Here is a 22647-nt window from a genome sequence, read left to right as displayed (position 1 = left end):
GTAAGGATAATGATATTTATTTTATAGACAGAGAATTGAGAATCACCTGTAATTAAGAATTGGTAGAGATTATAATGAGTGCAAAGTTCCTGATATACATATGTATAATAGGCCTCCATAAAATTGGTTCTTTCCCCTCCACTTTGCCCCTCATTTCTTTGCCCCCAAAGTAGGAGGAAGATTCCTTATATTGGAATTGGGCACTATAGTCAGCAATTCGGGGAATGAGGAGAAGAGTTATTGTGAACAATCTCCTAATATTCTATGTTTTCTTTGGGAATATGTAGTATATTAAATCATTCATTCAACAATTTTTTATTGAACAAGCAGTATTCAAGAAGCTGTTAATACAGCAGTATGCAGAACATAAAATTCCCTGCTCTTAAAAGCTTGCCTTCTAGTGGGGGAGCTTGCCTGGTGTGTTCAGGGGACATGGAGGAGATCAGTGTGGCCAGCTCATGGAATAGAATGAGCTAGAGGGAGATGGATAGGACGTGAGGTTAGAGAGGCTGGAGGAGCGGCATACTGCGCAGATGCTTCTGTGTCAATGTAAGGACTTTGGCTTTTATTCTGAGTGAGATGGGGAGCCATGGCAGGGTTTGAGCAGAGCAGCACAAGATTTCACTCAATATTTCAAAAGGATCACTGGTGCTGCACTAAGAGAGCAAGGACAGAAGGAGAGCGAATAGTTAGGAGTCTGTGTTTTCATTGTAGGGGATGCAAATTTATTTTTCAGTTAGATTTTGCTTGTGTGATAGCAAATTTAGTGTTTTTCTTTTTTTTCATTCTATGCTCTAGCTATATGGAAAGAAGTATCTCAGGTGCATAAACAACACTAAGAAGATGACAAGTCAATAGTTGTCCATGTAGAAACCTGGAAAAGCTGGCAGTGGTTTCTAGGCCTTGGGGTAGCATGGTGTGATAGTCTAGTTTCCCCTGAATATCTCAAATACTTTCTTTACTGACATTACTGTTCCTAAAGCGCCAACATTGGCCTGGGGTTTGGCATCAATGAAAATTCTAAAATAGATTAGGTTTGCTCCCAGTCTGTCACTTCTGTATTCCCCCCCTCAAGTGGTTTCTCTGGGGAGCAGGCCCTCCTGTTCCCTTCTTCTTTCCTACCATAAATATTTTTCCCAAAACAAAAGCAAAAAGCTCCCCAAATATCTGTGGCTTTAGGAAGAATCTGACTAACTCATTCATGTTGAGGTGCAAATGTCTGACAAAGACTTTGGCAAAGTGCTATGTTTCTCCTTTCCCTACCTTTTAACAAGGAAAAAATCCTTAGGACTGAATGCTCAGGTTCTAGGGGAAGGTATTTTGGAAGGAAATGGTGGTGCAGTGGGAAGGGGTGTTCCTATGTGCCCCTAAAATAATACAGTAAGTCCTCATTTAACATAGTTGGTAGATTCTGTGACTTTCAGTGAAACAACATATAAGAACCAATCTATGTATATAAAAGCCAAGCAACTGGAACAACTGGTTGCTATGATGTGCACAGGGGAGGCCAACTGCCTGTGGCCTCTTCCCCCAGCCGGCCTGGCCCTGATCAGCCCCCCACCCCAATAGGGGGTGGGGCTGGCTGGCCAACCTCCTGCAGCCCCTCCCCCTGGCTGGCCCTGCCCCCGATCGACCCCTCCTATCTGGAGTGGGGCCAGCTGGCCTGCGTGCTCCCCACCCTTGCCGGCCAGGCTGATTGGCCCACATTGGGGCGGGCTGGCCTCCACCCGTGCACAAATTTGTGACCAGGCCTCTAGTTTTGCCATATAAACAAGAGTTCCTATGGCATCTCATCAATTTTTTAATGAAAAGATCAATGCTAAAACAAAAATATATTCTTCAAGGACCTGCAGCACAGTGTGAACAGTTATCCCACCTCCTCTAGAGTTGGCTATAGCTGCATGCCAGCCAAGTGTGCTCCTCATCCAGCTCTGGCATCCTATTTGGCCACAAGGAATAGCACTGCACTCCCAAGGATTGCTGGGTGTGGTTTTCCATTTCTGACAGTGATTGGTCCTGAGAATGCAGGTGGTATGAGCCCTCAGGTAGAGTTAGATGATATTTGGGAGCCCGGTCTTTTGCCACCTGACCTAATTTCTCCAGAGAAGGCAGAAGAGCATAGTTAGGAATCAAATGTTATTGGATTCAAGTCCCAGCTCTGCCATTTACCAGCTGTGTGGTCTTCACAGATAGTAAGTGACTTACTATCTCTGTGTCTTAGTTTATTCCTCTGTAAAATGGGGATAATAATTATGTCTGTGTTGTTGGGTTGTTATGAGCTTTAAATGAGATAATGTATGTAGTGAAATCATAGCACAGCACCTGGACCACAGTGTAAATGTGATAACTGTTACTATGTTTATCATTTTGATTGTAATTATGATTTTTGTCACCTAGAGCCATTGTGTGTTTGGCTGGCTACAATGCCACGACCCAGGAGATTGCAAGACCTTCTGAGCTATTGGCAGGAGTCAAAGCATACATCAGTTTCATACAGTCCCTGGCCCAGATTTTGGGTGCAGATGTTTCCAGAGTCATCCGCAATGCCCTCCTACAGCAGACACAGCCACTGGACTCATGTGGGGAGCAGACTATCACCACTCTCTACACAAACTGGTCAGTGTTGCTCATCCTCTCTCTGCCTTACCTCTTTGTTACACTTTTTCCTTACAGCAGGACTCGGATCCAAGTATTTTAGCTCCTAGGGTCACAAACTCTCAAATGAAAGCTTGTTTCTGTTTGAGGACCGAAGTTGAGATAGCCCAGATTCCCTTCTGTCCACCACGAGGTTTCTTTCTAATCTTCCAGGTAACATTCACTGACCTACTCTGTAACAGTTGGACCTTTTCCTCTTAATTTCCAGTTCCTGACCTTCCTTTTCTGGATTCTGTTTTATTTTCAAATGATCTTTCGTCCTCTTTCTGAAGTTCTCTTGTTCCTCTTTTCACCCAGCTTCTTCCTCTGAAAACCATTCTAATATTATCTCTCTGGAACACTAGCTTTTCATTCCCAGACATGACCATTTCCCTAGTAGGTTGTTCTTAATAGGAAGGGGGTCTCTTCCCCAAAACCAGAGGTAGGAGCAAAATGTCCTTTGAGATTTAAGGTTGGAAAGGAGCTGGATTTCTACCTCCCCAAGCCACTGGGTGGCGCTCTTAATCCAATATCAGCTCAGCAATAAGGCTGTAAAGAACCCTAGGAGTAGGGGGAAAGACAGACTAGATTTGCAAATACAAATGTCAACAGGGACCCAGGAGGGAAGGGACCTGGGTGTTGTGGGTTAGGTGGGAACTTTGAGTAGTTGGGGAAGGCATGCCTCTCTAAAGGGGGCAGTGGCCACTTAGCTCCTCCTGCTCGCTGCCCCACTAAATCCTTATTTTTAATGTAACATCATCAGTTTCAAACTTTTGAACAACTAGTTTAAATTTAAAAAACAGATCACATTTAGTGAGTGAGTTTGATCCACCGTGGTTAGCTTGAGACATAAACCCAGAGCTAGTGCCTGAGTGAGTGGCATGGGTTGTCCAGGCCCTCCTCTGCTGACAATGGCTGGAGGCCTTCTCAGCTTACCCTGAGGTCAGGAGGGTATATTTGGAGACGGGATGACTAAAGTTCCTGGGGCTTCTCCCTGTCCAGGAGGTTTGACTTGAGATCCACTTCCAAGATCCTAGGTTTTCAGTCCAATATTCTCACTGGAGAGATTGAGGTTAAGTATATTTCAGAGAAGCCCAATTAGTAGGAACTTTTTTCTTGTCATCTTGGGCTTGCATTACCTGACGGAGGAAGGCCAAGGGTGAGGGGAGTGCAGTAACTGGAAAAGAGCAGGGGTGGGGGGTGAGGGGGAGGGGAGAGTGCATTTGATAGCCCTGCAGATTAGAGGCAAGGTGGAATTACATTACTGCCAGTTGTTTTTGCACCAGTGGTTTGGGATGTTAATTAGGGTGTTTTACTGTCTTTTTTGAATCTCTTCTCTCCACCCCAGCCTTTGGTGGAGTTTCTCTTCCTGAGCCCAGTGGTAGTGGTAGGGAGCAATGGTAGGGAGAAGGGATTGAACACTAATTTTTGTGCTTTCTTGGCCAACCCTTTAGGTACCTAGAAAGTCTGCTTAGACAGGCGAGCACTGGGACCATCATTCTCTCCCCAGCCATGCAGGCCTTCATCAGCCTCCCCAGAGAGGAGGAGCAACACTTCAGCGCAGAGGAGTTCTCTGACATCTCTGGTAAGCCCAAACCTAGTTGCCTCATGCAGGAGCTGAGTCTTTCCCCTCAATACAGTATCTCAGCCTGTGGACCTTATCTAAATTCTCTCATCTTTCCAGAAGCTCATTCTAAACTCTCAGCATCTCTGCTCAATTCCACTTTAGGAGCAATAAAAAAGATTCTAAGCAAGACCCAGAATTGAGGAGTGGTTTGGTGGTTGAAGGTGGAGAGGGAAAATTAGGGGAGGCCCCGCTAGCGTGGCTCAGTGGTTGAGCATTGACTTATGAACCAGGAGGTCATGGTTTGATTCCCAGTGAGGGCACAGGCCCGGGTTGTGGGCTCCTTCCCCAGTGTGGGGTGTACAGGAGGCAGCCGATCAATGATTCTTTCTCATCATTGATGTTTCTATCTCTCTCTCCCTCTCCTTTCCTCTCTGAAATCAATAAAAATATATTAAAAAGAGAAAGAAGAAAAGAAAAAGAAAATGAGGCGGGTTGGGAATGAGGCAGAGGTACTCCAGTCCCTGAAAGGATTTATTTTTTGAAGGGTTGTAAATAGTTATTTTTCCATCTCCCCAAAGAATAAAATAGTAGGACATATAATGAAGAGTAAAAGATAAATGTAAGGAGGATATTCTCATGGTTGGAATTATTATTATTTTTTATTTATTATTAAAATATTATTTTAATATTTGTATTGATTTCAGAGAGGAAGGGAGAGGGAGAGAGAGATAGAAACATCAATGATGAGAGAAGATCATTTATCATCTGCCTCCTGCACACCCCTTACTGGGGTTTGAGCCCGTAACCCAAGCATGTGCCCTTGACCAGAGTCAAACCAGGGACCCCATTCAGTTCACAGGCTGATGCTCTATCCACTGAGCCAAACCAGCTAGGGTATGTTTGGAATTATTAAACACTGGTCTGATGTTAAGTTATCTTCTTTCTTAGGGATAAATGTTAGAGCCTTAATGAGTGCTTAGATTATTGATGTTTAATAATGATGATGAAATAATGGGTGGCATTTATTGTGGGCTAAGTTGTCAGTGTTCTTGTGTATAAACTCATATAATTCTCACAAGAGCCTTCAGGTAGATACTCTTATCACGCCCATTTTACAGATGAGGACACTGAGACACAGAGAGGTTAAGGAGCTTGCCACAAGTCACACATTCATAAATGGTAGAACTGGAATTTTAACTCAAGGCAGTCAGATTTCAGAACTGGGTGCTTAATCACTATATAGTGCTGCTTCCCAATGTGTAGAAGTGCTTTTCTGCTCAAGGGGAGCCAGGTAATGAATGTGCAGTGACTGAGTTGGGAAGTCATTCTCTTTTTAAAGAGGGCTTTGAGACATACAGATCCTTTTTCATAGATTTGTTTTACTGACTGGCTGATTGATGAACTCTTCTCCTTCCTCTCACCTCCATATAAATCATGGCTCCTGCATGGTATCTGGTATAGGTAGGAGATGTTTCAGTGACCTGCCCTTTCCATTCTTCCCCTTCCTTGGGATGTTATGAGAGTCAGAGTACGCAGTTCTGCTTTTCCAGCTCTGCCTTCTTCCTATGCTCATTCTGACTCCATCCATACTCTTCATCTGCTGGAGGCTTCAGGTGTCCCCTTCTCATCAACTCCACCCACAAACTGTAGGCAGCATCTAAAATCAGCTTTAGGTTTTGCTGACAACTGACAAGCAGCAGGAGATAATGCCAATTCCCCAATCTACCACCCCCACCCCAATTTCCCTGAGTTACCATGGTAATGGGACAATGCTACTCCAAAAATAGATAGATGGAAAGAGGAGGATGCCCTAGGGTTACTAGCCTGAAGTAGAAGAGACTAGAGTAAGGAGGTTTGGCAGATCCAATCTGTCTCCATCTGCTTCAGAGAAGACAATTCAGCCCCTTTTCCCTTTGTCAACCATTTTAGCATTATTTAAGTTGACTGGTTAGGAAATCCTTTTCTAGTTCTCAACTTAATCTTCCTACTGTGAATCTGTGACTCTAGAAATGTATTTGCTTTGGACAAGGCTCTGTGTCAGCTGCTGTGACCAGTTCCATGTCCTCAATCATTGGTAAGGTGGAGGTCAACCAGTCCTGCTGGAGGTCAAGACTGGAGTGTGGAGCCTTGATTTTCTTTTTCCTCTGAACTTGTATTAACTATGTTAAAGTCACTTTTTTTCTACTGGTCTCTTGTTACTTCTGGTCTTTTATAGTTTTCTTTGCTGGGATAGTCCACACCCAAAGATCACAACTAGAGCTCCTCCCTATCTGAATTTGTCTCTGGTGTTTCTAACATGGGATTTCCCAGGCTGTTTTATTTGATTAACAAAGAGCCAAAAGCAGGCTGGGTAGGGAGGGGTAAAGCATTGGAGCAGACTAGAGGGAAGAAGGATTTAGAGGGAAAAACAGTTGGAACTCTGGGGGTATGTGTTGATTATGAAAAAAGAAAAGGTAGCTTAAGGAGAGGAAAACTTGGACAGTGAGGTGTTAAATAAGGGGAGTAGAGGGAGGAACATAGAAAAAGCCAAACCTTAGGTAAGGAACTAGTTGTGGTATCTGCTGGGACACAGGAAGGGGCAGTAAGGTAATGTGCTAGGTTTCTAGTACCAGCTCTTGACTTGGTTAAGTGACCTTGGACAACCACTTGGTCTGTTTGTTAAATACTTACCTCAGAGAGCTGCTAATAATCATAAAAGCCCTTATTTCTATATATCTTTATAGTGTTCTAAGGTTTTTATACTGTATCTTATTATGAAATTTATCTTATTTATTCTAAAATAAACTTTATGATGTATTAGGGCAGATTTTAATTTCTTCAATGTACATAAAAGTAAACTGAGGCTCAGAGAGGGTCAGTGACCTGTTTAAGGTCTTACATCTAGTAAAGCTACAACAGCTGGTCCAGCAAGAGTGAAATCCAGGTGCCACATAAAGGGACTTGGGAAAGTATAAATTCTTATAAAAATGTAAAGTAAATAGTTATCATCTGTGGTAAGTCTTGGTGTGAGTACCAATGGGAAGAGGGTAAATTGTCCCACAGGCAGGCCAGACCTATCACTTTAATGCAGGATATCAGGTCACTTTTGCTCCTCAACTTCCTACTTCCTTTCCTTGCTGAAAACATTTTAAATGTTCAAATTGCCCTATAGCTATTGTGCAAATGCTCCAGGGCCCTCGGAGCCACACCTGGGACTCTGAAACTCTTTTCCAGAGATGCGGGCCTTGGCTGAACTCTTGGGCCCCTATGGCATGAAGTTCCTGAGTGAAAACCTGATGTGGCATGTGACCTCTCAGATTGTGGAGCTGAAGGTACTGTGGAAGCAAGCCCCGGGTGAAAAGTTTAGCCGCAGTGGAAGAGGGTCAGGAGTAGGAGATGGGGGGAAAATGTACCATGGCTCTTGTCTTTTCCTACTTAATGTTTCTGTGTCCCCACTGCAGAAGCTAGTGACAGAAAACATGGATGTACTTGTTCAGATCAGATCTAACTTTAGCAAGGCGGACTTAATGGCTTCTCTGCTGCCCCAGCTGACGGGTGAGCACCTCCCCTAAAGGGAAAAGGAATTGTAGGAAAAGCATTGTAGATGACAGGGGTTTTGGGGGATCTGGGGCTAGCTTGGTCTGAAAGAAGCAAAACCATCACTATTCTGTGTTCTCTTCTCTAATACTCTTCTTTCCCCTCAGGGGCTGATAATGTGCTGAAGCGCATGACCATCATTGGAGTTATCCTCAGTTTTCGGGCCATGGCCCAAGAGGGACTTCGGGAGGTGTGTTGGGGGAGTGAGGGCTGCCACAGAATCTCAGACACCTCCGTGGGTAGGGCTTGTATGAGAAGTTGTGGAAAGGGTTGGTGAGCATTCAGGAGAAAGGAGCTTACTTTGGTAGAGGCCCTGGAAGATCTCCGGGGATAGATGAGCTGAGGAAACCTAGAGGCATGAGGGAAGGGGTGGGGAGTTTATTTAAGCTGATGTTCTTATTTAAGCTGAGACTCCCCTACCCCCTTTTTTGTTTGTTTTCACCTGTTTTTGAAGGCATTGGACGCTGTCTGTTAATTCCTCTATGTTCTCTTTCCTTCAGGTTTTCTCCTCCCACTGCCCATTCCTTATGGGTCCCATCGAGTGCCTGAAAGAGTTTGTCACTCCAGACACAGACATCAAGGTAGAGTGGAGTACGAAGTGGACTCCAATGAGGAGATATGTTCTTGAAAAAGGATGTAGCTAGGATCTTATAAGGGAGAGAGGGCTCTGAGGAAATACTGTAGAGAGACGAGCCAGGCTTTGAATAGGAAAACACTGGGGGAGATTTTATGAATAGAGAGAGGGGCATTGGTCAGATGAATATTCTTGGAGAGAGAGGGCAGAGATGGGGAGGCATGGGGAGATGGAGAGAAGTGGGAGCCTGTTGAGGCTGGGGAAACATTACAGGAGGGAGAGGGGTATGCTCACAGTGGTTGGCAAACTCATTAGTCAACAGAGCCAAATATCAACAGTACAACGATTGAAATTTCTTTTGAGAGCCAAATTTTTTAAACTTAAACTTCTTCTAACGCCACTTCTTCAAAATAGACTCGCCCAGGCCATGGTATTTTGTGGAAGAGCCATACTCAAGGGGCCAAAGAGCCGCATGTGGCTCGCGAGCCGCAGTTTGCCGACCACGGCTCTAGGACAATATCTGTAGGTTTTCACTTAAGATGTGCACACAAGTTCTCTCTTTAGTCAGGAGCTTAGGTACTTCTTATAAAAAGATTTGTTCCTTCCATTCCCACCCACCCTGCCTGCTGTCAGACTTTCCTTTCTTTTTCTGGCCTATTCTTCCTACTAGTTCCGAAACTTTCTGGTTCCTCTATCTGTGTCACCTGCCTCAGGCCCCATTCACTACTGTGATGGAGAAAGAAAGAGGGGCTTCCGTAGACACCCCAAGTTAAACAATCCCCCTCCCCTTCTCTCCCCTACTTGCATTATCTTATCTTCTGAATCACCTGGAACAAACAAGTATATTATGCAGGAAATACAGCTGAAGGTTGGGAACAAGGGCCTTCAAAACACATAGGGCAGGCTACTCTCTTGTTGATTCCTTTAAGGGAGGGAGATATATGCTAAGAGGAAATTGGTCAACAGGAAGAATTAAAGTTAGATGTTAAAAAAAACATCTACAGGTAACTCTAGATCAAAATAGTTGGGAAATCTCTCTCTCTTTCTGTGTAAAATCAGGTAAGGGTCAAATGGTTATGGGGGCCGTTAGAGGGCGATGTTTCACTGGATGGCTGTGCATTTTGACCAGTCTTTGAATTTATGGTGAGCCTGGATTTCTGGCAGCTGCTGTAGTTTGGGCCAAATGCTCTAGCCCCGTGGTCGGCAAACTGCGGCTCGCGAGCCACATGCGGCTCTTTGGCCCCTTGAGTGTGGCTCTTCCACAAAATACCACGGCCTGGGCGAGTCTATTTTAAAGAAGTGGCGTTAGAAGAAGCTTAAAAAATTTGGCTCTCAAAAGAAATTTCAATCGTTGTACTGTTGATATTTGGCTCTGTTGACTGATGAGTTTGCCGACCACTGCTCTAGCCTGTCAGGAGCTTGTCTAGGTGATGTCTCCCAGGGAGCCCTGAGGCTTTAGGCTCTACCTGCTTGTGAAAATAAGCAGGTAGAGGTGGAGAGGGGGATGACCTGTCCATCAGAGATTCTGCTACTGCCTCAGCGGGTAAAAAGATTAGGAGAAGAGAAAATAAGACCCTTCAATCATCCCTTTCTTCATCCAGAAAACCACGCATCATGGTCCAGGTCCCTGATCTCAGGCCATGGTTGTCATAAGCAGGGTCATCTAGTTAGTAGGGAATTTAAATAAAGGACAAAGCAGAATGTGGCTAAGGTTTGCCTTCTGTGTTAAGTACCATAAGCAAAGTGTGTGTATATTGTTGTTTGTGGGATTCTTTGCATATGATACTCTACTTAGTTGTCTACAATTATCCTTGTTCTCTCAGAACATTTTAAAGGTGTGTTTTTTTTTCAATGTCAAGAGGGATATAAGTACTTGGTGTGGGAGTGGGGCATTTGGGACAGGCCAGGAGGGGAGGGCAGTTGGGGGTGATCAGGCTGGCAGGCCAGGAGGGGAGGGCAGTTGGGGGTGATCAGGCTGGCAGGGGGGGCCAGTTGGGGGCGAGCAGGCCGGCAGTGAGGAACAGTTGAGGGTGATCAGGCCAGCGGGGGGGGGGGGAGGTTAGGGGCGAGCAGACTGGTGGGGGGGCAGTTGGGGGTGATTAGGCCAGCAGGAGGAGCAGTTGGGGGCAAGCAGGCTGGCGGGGGGTGGTAGTTGAGGGCCAGCAGGCCAGCAGGCAGAGTGGTTAGGGGCGATCAGGCAGGCAAGCAGGTGAGCCGTTAGGAGCCAGCAGTTATGGATTGTGAGAGGGATGTCCGACTGCCGGTTTAGACCTGATCCCTGGATTGGGCCTAAACCGGCAGTCGGACATCACCTGAGGGGTCCCAGATTGGAGAGGGTGCAAGCCGGGCTGAGGGACACACCCCGCCCCCCCCCCCCCCACGAATTTTGTGCACCGGGCCACTAATCAATCAATAAATATTAATTGAGTGCCTTCTATTTGCTTAGCATTGTGTTAAAAACTAGAGAGGATAAAAAGAAATGTTCCTAGCTTTGAGATAAAGGAAGAAGAGAAAGGAATAATTTTTATTAGTTTATTTGTGACTCCATCAGTCCCTAGGTTTAGACAGAGACTTTACATGTGTGGTCTAATTTAATTTTCACAAGAATTCTGAAGTGAGTACTAGTACCCCAGTCTTACAGATGAGAAAACTAAGGCTCAAAGAGGTTAAGTAACTTTTAGCTAAGATCACACATTTAATAAGTTTAGAATTTGAACCAGATCTTCTTACTCTAAAGCCTTTTTCTCTCTTCTCCATACCATAAGGTTTGAAAAAGAATTATAATCTAATTAGTGAGATAAGTCATATGTTCCTATCTGAAAAGACAACTGAAATTACCAGGTATTTTGGGCTGAAGTACTCAGGGAGACCTTCACAGCGAATATGAGATTTGAGTTAAGCCTCAAGGAATTGGTGTCACCTAGATATAGTAGGGGAGAGGAAAGGACACTGTGGAAGAGGGAAGCATATGAACCAAAGTGTGGAAGTAAGGAAGTAAATTGTAGTTTGGAGAGTGAATAAATTACCCTTGCTATATTGACTGTAGGAAGTGTTTGGGGAAATAAGGTTGTCAACATAAGGAACATTCAAACCTGTAAAGAATTTTTGTGAGTTTATTTGAGCCAAACTGTTGACAAATGCCAGGAAGCAGACTGTCAACGGATTGAGATGATGCTCAGAGAATGGCAGTTTTGCACCTTGTTTTATATAATACAATCAAAAGAGAAGACGTAAGTGGGTTACTTGAAATCCATTGATGATAGATTATGGAGGCAGGAAAAAGCAAAGCGGGGAAACCTCTGGGATTGGATAAAAAGTAAAATGATAGACACAAGCTTAGGTGGGTGCAGGATAGTTAACTGTCAACAATTAACTCAATAACAATGAAGGGATCTGTGGTCTCCACCGAGCAGTGCCTGTGCTTTGAGGGGTTCAGAAAAAGGAAAATTACTTTGACATTCTAAAATGATATGTTATTGTAGAAGCAAAAGACAATAGACAGGCTCAGGTAAGGTAAAGATTGACCTTTGCCAGGGAAGATACCTGCCTAGGACATGACTACTCACGATAAACTGCTTTTGGTTTAAAAAGTTTTTTTAATTTTAATTTTTAAAAATTGATTTCAGAGAGGAAGGAAGAGGGAGAGAGAGATAGAAATATCAATGATGAGAGAACCATTAATTGGCTGCCTCTTGCATGGCCCACACTGGGGATCAAGCCCGCAAGCAGGGCATGTGCCCTGACTGGGAATCGAACCGTGACCTCATAGGTTGACACTCAATCACTGAGACACACTGGCTGGGCTAAAAAAGTTTCCATTTCAGACCATCCTTTGTGCTTACTTTAGGTCTCTGAATTTGCAAGGCCGCCATGTAGCCTGTCCCTGAGCCAGTCAGGTTAGCATGTGGCTCCTTTTTGTCCACAAGGTCGAGGCAGTAAATTTGTACCGTGGCGTATGTGAATGATAAGCTAAAACATTTGGGTTTTCCCCTTGTAAGTTAGGGAGAGCTATGAAGGAATACCTAGAAAAGGTGATAGTACACCAGAAGTTTAAAACCTGTCATCTAGGAATCCTGACTTCCTGTAGCTTTTGCCAAGCACTTCTCTCCTGGGAATTGTCTCCAGAATGTTGTTTTCTTCTCTATCAGGTGACCCTGAGTATCTTTGAGCTGGCATCTGCTGCAGGAGTGGGCTGTGATATCGACCCAGCCCTGGTGACTGCCATTGCTAATCTGAAAGCTGGTAAAATTGGGGAAAGGGAGGGCTTGGGCCATATTTTGGGGTGGGAAAATGCCAATGTCAATGGAGCCTTTTGTTTGGGATTGTGAATTCAGGGAATATAAACTGGTAACTAAGAAAAGGCTTAAAGTGTGGTCCCTAATCCCCACAAAATATTTATACAGGCAATTTAGATTTCTAGTCAGAATCCAATCAGTTGACCTGTCAATCAGCTAAAAAGTATTGAGAGTCTGTTTGATGCTTAGCAAGTGCTCAAAGGAATTTATAATCTGGTTGGGGAAATAAGATGAATGCAAATGAAACAATGAGAGAACAGTACACAGTAGTATATAATTTCATGCTGAGTTGAGTGGTATAGCATCTAGTTCCCCAGAGTGATCTTGTGCTCTCCTCCCATATAATCACCACGACACTGCTCACTTCTTCCCCAGGTTTCCCACTTGTTCCTCATATTTTCCATTACACATTTCCCGTGATTAGCACATTCATACTTTTATACACTCAGGACCAAGGGATTGGTATTAAGCCCTTTTATAACTTCTAGATTGGTCCTCCTTCTTCTCTCCTGGTTTTGATGAGACTCTTACCTTTCCCTCCTGCCTCTGTACCTCATCACAGGTGACAGAGTGTCTCCAGACTGCTTGTCAGCAGAGCCCTTTGCTAAGAGCTCTGCTCAGTCACCAGAGGAGGCCTCCAAGGACTCAGGCCCCTCACTATAAGTGCAGGCTAATCCTGTCCCCTTCAGCAATAAATGACCTGCCTATAGTGCTTTATAAAGCAGCCGTCACCAACCAGTGGTCTGCGGACCACTGTGGTCCGTGAGGTGTGAAAGGTTGGTGACCACTGTTATAAAGTACTAGAGGCCCGGTGCACAGATTTGTGCACCAGTGGGATCCCTCAGCCTGGCCTGCACCCTCTCACAATCTGGGACCCCTCAGGGGATGTCAGACTGCCTGTTTTAGCCCTATCCCCCTAGGCACTGAGCCTCTAGTATGCATCTAAGATCTTTGGTTAATCTCTTCCCGCCCTCCCTCCTACCCCCTTCCCTCTGAGATTCATCAGTCTGTTCCATGTTTCCATGCCTGTGTGTTGAGCATCTTCCCCCTGGTGGTCAGTGCGCGTCATAGCTACTGGTCAAACAGTTGAACGGTCGAATGGTTTCTTAAGCTTTTATATATATAGATGTTCATAGATATTTCTTATGTGATCCTCAGTAACTCTGTGAAGTAGGATCCCTGTAGAGGATGATTCCTGTTGGCCGACCTTACTTCTACTCTTTTCCTTCTTACCAGATACTTCATCCCTTGAAGAAGAATATAAGGTGGCCTGCCTGCTCTTGATCTTTCTTGCAGTTTCCCTCCCACTCCTTGCCACAGACCCTTCTTCCTTCTATAGCATTGAGAAGGATGGTAAGTAAGGAGTAGGGTTGAGAAACCAGTGCTGTTTAGATTACTGTCCTAGGGCAGGGAGATGAGATGGAGTCAGGTATCTATCTGGAAAATACAGACTTCTGGCTCAGGTGTAAAGTTCTATTTCAAAAAGAACTTGAGAATGGACTATCCATAAAAGTCAATTCCAGTGAAATTTCATAGGAATATTCTTCTCTTAATCTCCAAATGCCTCCTATCGGTGTTAAATAGGGGTGGCCCAGACTGAAAAAAATGAAAACTTCTCAGCTGGGTCAGCCTTGGGTGACTCACTTTGTTACTTACTTCTGTTTCTCTCTCCCTCTATCAATAATAACCTAGGTTACAACAACAATATTCACTGCCTGACCAAAGCCATCATCCAGGTGTCTGCTGCACTCTTCACACTCTACAACAAGAACATTGAAACTCACCTCAAGGAATTTCTGGTGGTGAGTGGGTCTAGTGATAAGAAATGGAAGGTTGCAAAGTCTGGTGAGAATTGGTTTGATTTAAATCCATAGATGGTTATTGTTGAGCAGGCCTTGGAGTCTAACCTCCCATCTAATTCATTCAGTTAGCAGTGAGAGGCCACTTTGTGAAAGTTCCCTAACAGCTAGTGTTTCAGCCTCTGCCCAAATGCTTGGAAAGAGCATCGGTCTAAGAGTCAGAAAAATCTGAGTTCAGGTTCTGGATCTGCCAGTAAGAAGTTGTATGACCTCTGAAGAGCCAAACTTTTGGGGCCTCAGTCTTTTCATTTATTAAATAGGGCAGTTAAACTAAATTCACCACTCACTACCTTATCATTAGGATCCTGAGGAGCTTGTTCAAATATAGATTCCTTATACCAGTTCTACTGAATCAGAATATCCTAGGGTGAGTCCAGGTCTCTGTTTTTATTTTTCTCTCTCTTTTTAATAAAAAAAATATACTTTTATTGATTTCAGCAAGAAAGGGAGAGGGAGAAAGGAATAGAAACATCAATGAAGAGAGAGATCATTGGTGGCTGCTTCCTGCATACTTCCCTACTGGGAATTAAGCCTGCAAGTGGGCATATGCCCTGACCAGGAATTGAACTGTGACCTCTTGGTTCATAGGTCGCTGCTCACCCACTGCCACACCAGCCAGACCAGGTCTCTGTTTTTAATAAGATCTCTAGGAGATCTGAAGCACAATAAAGTTGGAGAGACACTGAGTTTTATAAGGTCCTTTCCAACTCTAATACTGACAAAAAAACCAAACATTTTTCAAATTCTCAAACTTTATCATAAATCAGAACCACCTAGAAAATTTCTGAATCAGTGAATTAGAGGCAGGGCTGGAAAATTCCCATTTTCAACAAGTTCCCAGGTTATGTTGATGCTGCTCATCCTGGGATCTCACTTTGAGAATCACTGGTCTAGATTATTACTAGGGTTTGGTGCTTACAACCTTAGGCTATGTCCAATTTGTTAAAAAATTGTTTTAAAACAAATTTTAGCCAAAGTTAGACTCCCTATAACTATCATCATTGATCTTAGCTTTGCCTCTGGAAAAACACAGAATAAGTATAATATCTTTCCATTATTAAAAAAGGTCTGGAGTTTTCCATTCTAAATCCTTCATGGAGGAATCACATCCATACACTTCTGATACAGTGAAATTTCATAGGAATATCCTTCTCCTAATCTCCAAATGCCTCCTATAGGTGTTAAATAGGGGTGGCCCAGACTGAAAAAATGAAAACTCCCACTTGTCTCTCATATTTTCCATTACACATTTCCTGTGATTAGCACATTCATACTTATACACACTCAGAACTAAGGGACTGGTATTAAGCCCTTTTATAATTTCTAGATTGATCCTCCTTTACCCACATGGTCCATTACCCTCTGTCTCCTTGAGCATTCTTAGCAATAGGGAGCTTATTCATTTGCAAAACATGGTTCTGACTTAAGAACCAGGGCCTCATCTGCCTCTTTTCAAGAGGAAACTCAGTAGGTCATATTCTCTCAAGAATCATACCATTGTCTTGAGAAGTACATGTTGGGGACTTGGAAGCTTAGTGAGTGGGTCTCTATTTAAACTGAAACAGCCAGTCAGACAGATGAATTCTGAGCATATTAGATATAAAGAGGACTCACACCAGATCTCTATGTTTCCATTTACCCTTTTTGTTTGCTAAATGCAGGAAATCTGAATCTGGGATACAATTAATCATGTTTATTCCTCCCTCTTTGACTTGCTGGGGACCTGGAGGTGAATGGAGAGGACGGACGGATATTCAGGAGTTGACAGGAGGAGAATAACAAGCGGACTGTGTCTGAATCAGAGGCCAGGCTCTGTCTCTAGTTGGGTGGGGAGTCAGCTGTAAACAGCCCGATGACAGTGGTGTCTGGAGGCTGCCTAGGAAAAGAGATGAATCTCCTGGTATACAGCATTACCTGCCTTTGTTCTAAATTCTTTCCTCCCCCTTGCAATCTCTCTCCCAGCCCCCCAGGCAACCTCCTGTTGTCCACACTGGCTGGCTTACAGGCCACATGACTCTCTGAAACCTAGGGAATTTGCCACCTTTCCACCCTGAGTCTCCAGGAACATCCCAGTCCTTCTTTTCTCCTGATCTTTTAAGTTCCTGTAGCCTGAGGCTGTCCTACTCTGACCTCCATAAAAAACTGCTTCCCTTACAAACTCTTCCCTCACAGGTGGCCTCCATCAGCCTCCTGCAGCTGGGCCAGGAGACTGACAAGATTAAAACCAGAAATCGGGAATCCATTTCTCTGCTCATGCGCTTGGTATGTATCTGGTTTAAGTTGCTCTCTTGAAAGAGAGAGGAGAGCTAGAGGGTTTTTTGATTCCTGGTATTGTCATCACTCAAAAGCATTAACTAACAATTTAATTCTGCCTGATCCTCTGGGTCTAGTCTTCATATCCGGTTGACATTCTAGACGTGTCCTATAATCTCAAGGTAGAGTCTTCAAGGACTTCTCTGCAGGACAGGGCCTTCCTGGCCCTTAGCTGACTGGGTCCCTTTTCCTGCAATGTTCTAGAGCGAGACCTGGTGGGGCAGCTGTGTCCCTTCGCCATAACTACTTTCCCAGTGCACATTTGGCTTTACTTGACCACTTCTTACCACCTTATTTCTTGTCCTTAAGAGTATTATGAAGAGGATGCTGAATAGCACAGAGCTGAACTGGGGGAAGGGGAGGAGGGCTCTGATGAAGAAGGGCTCTTAGATGAAAAGCTATCAGGCAGGGAGCGAGGTGAGCCAGGCATCAGGCAGCTCCTTCTAGCTCTTCTTTCTTCACAAGCTGTGGGCTTTTCCTTTTCCCTGCTTTGGCAGAAAGTTCTGGGAACTCTGACTCAGTTAATTTTTTGAAAATCTTTTCCCCATGATCCTGTTTCCCTCCTCAACACACTTACTCATTATTTTGCTCGAAAAGTCCAATTCTCCAGGTTAATACTGCACTTGGCTGTGGTGGAGGGGTTCCTGCCCTGGGTTCTGTGTGTAAGAGGCCCTCCTCTGGCCTATGGGGAGAGGATATGCACACCTGGAGGTTGAAATATAGACTAGGATAGCTTATTTGATTTATTTAGTCATATGGTATGTGGCCTTCCATTTGGACTCTTGGCCCAGGACCACAAATGCTAGGAGCAGGCATACCTGGGACTGCCCCTGGTTTCCTTTAAATATATGGGCACTGTGGTATCCATGTCTCAGTTTCTCCTGCTAGAAAAAGGCCTAGGTTGGGCTGATTAAGGATTATGGTGGGGAAAAGAATGGACATGAGGGTATGTGTGTGGTGGTGTGTGGGTGAGGGGTGAGAGGACAGAGGAGGCAAATGAGGGCAAATGCTAGTATTGTGCTAGAGAGAGCACAATTTTTGGAGCAAGTTAATTAACCTTTGTGAGACTGATTCTTTGTCCATAAAAGTGGACAATAATTTTTAGGATAGAGTGGTTAGTATTCATGAAATAATACTAGTATATGTGAAAGTGCTTAGTATATAATAGATGCTCAAGAAATGTTAGTTCCCTCTCTCTGCTGTTCATTTTAGTATCTGGATGGTTAAGCATGTCTCTTCATTTTCTTGGGCAGTTTTCAGCTCTGTAGGGTTGGAGGTGATTCTATATTACCACCCAGCCTGACCTCTTCCTTCTGCTTTGCTCCCTCCTCCCCCACCATCCCCAAAGTGTGAGGAGGTGGCTGCCCCTTGTGGCATTGCAGTGAGGCCTGCAGAGTGGCTGGAACAGAGAGCTAGGTACTAACCAGGCGCTTTTTATTGGAGGGAGTGACAGAGGGAATAGCTGCTACAAAGCAATTTAAATGCAAATGTTTTCACAGAGCAATTGGAAATTACTGAAGGGGAAGGAGCTGTATTCTGATATTAGAGGCTATTCATGTGGCCCCAAATCCTAGTCAGGCACTTCTCTTCCGCCCCCGGGGGTCTTTCTGTCTTGGCTATCAAGCCTGGGCAGTTCCCACCCCAGTATTGCCAACGTGTTCCTGGGTTTCACAGGGGAAAGAGATGACTCAGTCATAGAATCATGGAATCTTCGATGTCAGAACGAGGCCAGATCCTGGCAAGTAGTCCAGTCCTTACAATTCATAGGTGAGGAAACTGAGGACAGGAAGAGAAAGGTGACATTCAAGGTCTCCCCCAAGATATATGGGCAGATTTGGGACTACAGGTTTCTTGGCCTTCATTCTAGGGCTGTTTCCACTACTATGAATCTCTTCAGTCAAGAGCCCTGTTATCTTCTGTGCTTAATGAAGCAAAGAATAGGAAGTCTTGGGCCAGTGAATCCTTCTTGAAGCTGTCATTCACTTCCCTGTACCCGAGGGTTGTATCCTGGAAAAGAGATCTGATCTCTGTCTGGCTTAAGGTTTCAAAGTCTTGCCTAGCAAAAAATTCTTTCCTTTATCCAACCTAAGACCAGAGCCACCGTGTTACTGGCAGATTTCCTCCCCTCAGCCTGCAATGTCTGCTCTTCTGGGGCTGTTGTGTGTATTGTGTGTGCATGTGCTCGAGAATAGCAGGACCTTACACATTTTAAAGCCTGAAAAGGACTTCAGAGAGAGAAACATGTTAGAGTAGATATGGTAGGTTCTCTTTTCTGAGTGAATTTTCAGGACTTGAAACACCAGCCATATTGGGGAGGCCCCATCTGTGTGAATTGCCAGAGGATATGGGACACTTCTCTCCAGAGTATGTCTTTTAGTCCCAAGCCTCTTGATGAGGAGAGTACTGAAGGAAATACACCCTGTTCCTTCCTCAGAGGCGGGGACCCTCCAGCCAAGGCTAGGTGGCACAGCTCTTTGCTAATATGCCCTCCTACCCCGTCTTATCCAGGCATCTTGATCTATCTTTCTGCTTGGCTGTGGGGGCTGCTGGGATCATTACCACAGTACATGAGCTTCTAATTAAACTAATTAATCATGCCTGCTCCTTTATGCAGCATCCTTACTGCTCCACAAGCACTGCATGAGGGAGGGAGGGCACCGAGGCCCAGCACAAGAGGACTGTTGGGGATTCCAGGCCCCCTTTCTTGGCCTGAAACAGCCGTTATTTCTTTCTCTGCCAAGCTTTGTCATTATCACTTTTACTCATCCTTACCTGCATCTGTGCTGCCCACCTACATATGCTTTAGCCTCCAGAACAGGAGAGAATGGGTTTTTCTGCCACAAGGGAAGCGTTTCTTTCCTGCCTTCTGCTTTGGAGCCTTTCATATAACCTTGAGGAGGGGGACAGGGGCCATTATAATGGAGGTGAAGAGGCCACATTACTTTCCTAGAGCTGAACCAAGTGGGGGGAGACAGGAAGTGTGACTTGGAACCCTGTTCACTGTAACTGAATGAAGAGGAATGGGTGTCACAGAGGTATGCCCTCCCTGAGGTTCTCATCTCTTGGCCCCTTCTCTTCCAGGTGGTGGAGGAGTCCTCGTTTCTGACCCTGGACATGCTGGAGTCCTGTTTCCCTTATGTCCTGCTTCGAAATGCCTATCGGGAGGTATCTCGGGCCTACCACCTGAACCGAGTGTTGGCCAGTGCCCACTGAAGGGCCCTTTGGACCTGCCTACACCCATGCCATACTGGAAGCTGTGGGCATTTTCTCAAGGGGTGGGGTCTGGAGCCAGAGCAGATGAACAGGCATATGGACGAACAGTCCAGGGCTGAGAAATCATCGAGAAGTGGGGCGGGCTGGGGGAATGGAGGACAGTTAGTAGGAGCATGGGGCCAAGAGTGTGAATTTTTACAATGAAAAAACCAAGTACAAAATATGTTTCTGTTTCCTGGTGAGTAGAGCTTGAGCTCTGACTGGCATGGGTTTCTCCGACGACCTTCATCACTATTGTAGGATAATGCAGGCGGACGGAGATGATCAATCATCATATTAAACCATAACGAGCTTATAATCCTCCCACTGGAGCTGCTATTGTCTCCTGCACATTCATTAGGACGATTATCTCCTCTCTTCCTTTTCCAAACGTGTTCAGCAAATATTCAGTCTGTTCCTACTGCAAAGTCACAGCAAAGGAACCCCTCTTTTCCTTTGTGGGGTCACTTTTAGGAGTCATAGGTCTCTTCCTCTGCCTCCAGCTCCCCTGCCTACACAGGCAATGAGAGATAATCACTACCCCAAAACTTTTCACCTGCCCCACACACTTTGTGGGTAACAAGTAAGTTCTTCCATCTGCTTAATTTTCACCCCTCCTGACATCACCAAAACCCAGAGCAGAGGGTCAGTCTATGTAGTTCTAGGTCACATGACAACAAATTGGATCAGAGTCATGTGGTTTCCTTCCTGGACCATTTCGGGTACTTTTCCTTCTATCTGGAGGGACTTATTTAACCCAAATCCCCTTGTTGTCTTGGGTACAGCTGTTGCTCCAGGCAGGGATTTCTCTTCTAGATCTTAAATTTCACAGACCTCATTAGGTTATAGAGCCCTGAGAGTGGGTATACTTGAGGGAGTACAAGCTGTTTCAACTTAGCCCTTTTCTGCACTAATTAGAATTTCAAGTGTCACAAAGCCTGGGGCGTTCAAGATAGCACTAAACTAGATTTAGTTAACCCCATGGCAGGAAACAGTGGCCTTCATTGCATCACTTCTGTGCACCCACTGCCAGGTAGGCTGGAGCAACAGATCATAGATGTCACAGGTATAGAGTGGTTGGAATGGCAAATAACTAGTTGATTAATCAGGGTCATGTTAGGACTTCCACGATAAAAGGGAAGCAATTATTGATTTTCAGCAAAACCGTCTGGCTTTTATTAAAGCTATTTAATAGCTGTTTTTGGACTTTATATGCATGTTTGATTTTTATTTCTCGAGACCCAGGCTTAGTCCATACTTTTAAAACTTGGCACCCATAATCAGTACCCAAGTTTTTCTTAGCAACAACTGTCTGCTCTTTAGGATAGAAGCAACAGAGGATCCTGCTTCGTGCCTCAGCAAGTTGCCCTTCCTTGCAGCGGAAAGGACATTATGTTCTAAGGAGTGATTCAGGGTCAGGCCTACTGAGACTGAGGGCAAAGTTGATGAGGAAGAGAAGGCTCAAAAGTATCTGAACAGCCAAAACCGGTTTGGCTCAGTGGATAGAGAGTCGGCCTGCGGACTGAAGGGTCCCAGGTTCGATTTCGGTCAAGGGCATGTACCTTGGTTGCGGGCACATCCCCAGTGGGAGGTGTGCAGGAGGCAGCTGATCGATGTTTCTCTCTCATCGATGTTTCTAGCTCTCTATCCCTCTACCTTCCTCTCTGTAAAATATCAATAAAATATATTAAAAAAAAAAAAGTATCTGAACAACCTCTCTTAAACACATGTCTCTGCTGGGATCATCATCTTGAGGAGATGGAGACCCCTTTTTCATCTACATGTGGAACTGCTTAAAAGGAGCCTCCCAGAGGACCGAAGACAAGTTGCTACAGGGGAATAGAGGGTAGACATAATATCTTTATTTTTTAAATTAAAAATTATATTGAGCCCAGCCGGCGTGGCTCAGTGTTGAGCATCAACCTATGTACCAGGAGGTCGAAGTTCGATATCCTGTCGGGGAGGAGGGGCACCCATGCAGGAGGCAGCCAATCAATGGTTCTCTCTCATCATTGATGCTTCTATCTCTCTCTCTCCCTCTCCCTCCCGCTCTGAAATCAATAAAAACATATTTTTAAAAATTATATTGAAATAGTTAATCCAATGAACTAATGCAGAGAGATCCTGTGTATCTTTACCACTTTCCCTCAATGGTAACATCTTGCAGAAGCGATAGTATACTATCATAACCAGGATATTGGCAGTGACACCATCGACTGAGCTTATTCAGATCTCCCCAGCTTTACTTAGAATCATTTCTCTATGTGTATGTATTTAGTTCTGTGCAGCTGTCTCACGTGTAGGTTTGTGTATCCACCACCTCGATCAAGATACAGACCAGTTCCAACACCACAAGGATCCCTCATGTTGCTCTTTTATAACAACACCCACTTCCCTCCTGCAGCCTCTTCCCCTTCCCAAACCCTTGGCAACACAAATCTTTCCTCTTTTTGAAAATGTCATTTGTCATAATATTTTTTTATAAACATATAATTACACATACATTTCTCTACCACATATACTTTTTTCAAAGTGTTCTTGCATCCTTATGATATTTCTGCAAGGTAGCCAGGGGAG

At 44.6% G+C, this 22647-nt stretch overlaps 1 protein-coding gene across 1 annotated transcript in view; it reads left to right on the top strand.

Annotated features, from left to right (window-relative positions):
• NCKAP1L (NCK associated protein 1 like) overlaps positions 1–21759 on the top strand; it is a 42776-nt gene extending 21017 nt beyond the window's left edge. Inside the window, exons 21-31 of the mRNA XM_080659341.1 lie at positions 2398–2616; positions 4089–4219; positions 7415–7512; positions 7642–7735; positions 7885–7967; positions 8278–8358; positions 12500–12593; positions 13883–13999; positions 14339–14448; positions 16678–16767; positions 19900–21759. Coding sequence (XP_080515467.1) covers positions 2398–2616; positions 4089–4219; positions 7415–7512; positions 7642–7735; positions 7885–7967; positions 8278–8358; positions 12500–12593; positions 13883–13999; positions 14339–14448; positions 16678–16767; positions 19900–20031 — 1249 coding nt within the window. The 3' untranslated portion in view covers positions 20032–21759. The remainder of the gene's footprint in view (positions 1–2397; positions 2617–4088; positions 4220–7414; positions 7513–7641; positions 7736–7884; positions 7968–8277; positions 8359–12499; positions 12594–13882; positions 14000–14338; positions 14449–16677; positions 16768–19899) is intronic.
• Positions 21760–22647: the final 888 nt, after the last annotated feature.

Source organism: Plecotus auritus (assembly GCF_963455305.1).
Source record: "Plecotus auritus genome assembly, chromosome: 3".
Lineage (NCBI taxonomy): Eukaryota > Metazoa > Chordata > Mammalia > Chiroptera > Vespertilionidae > Plecotus > Plecotus auritus.
The sequence above is the reverse complement of the archived record's forward strand: the minus strand, read 5'-3'. Positions and strand labels throughout refer to the sequence as shown.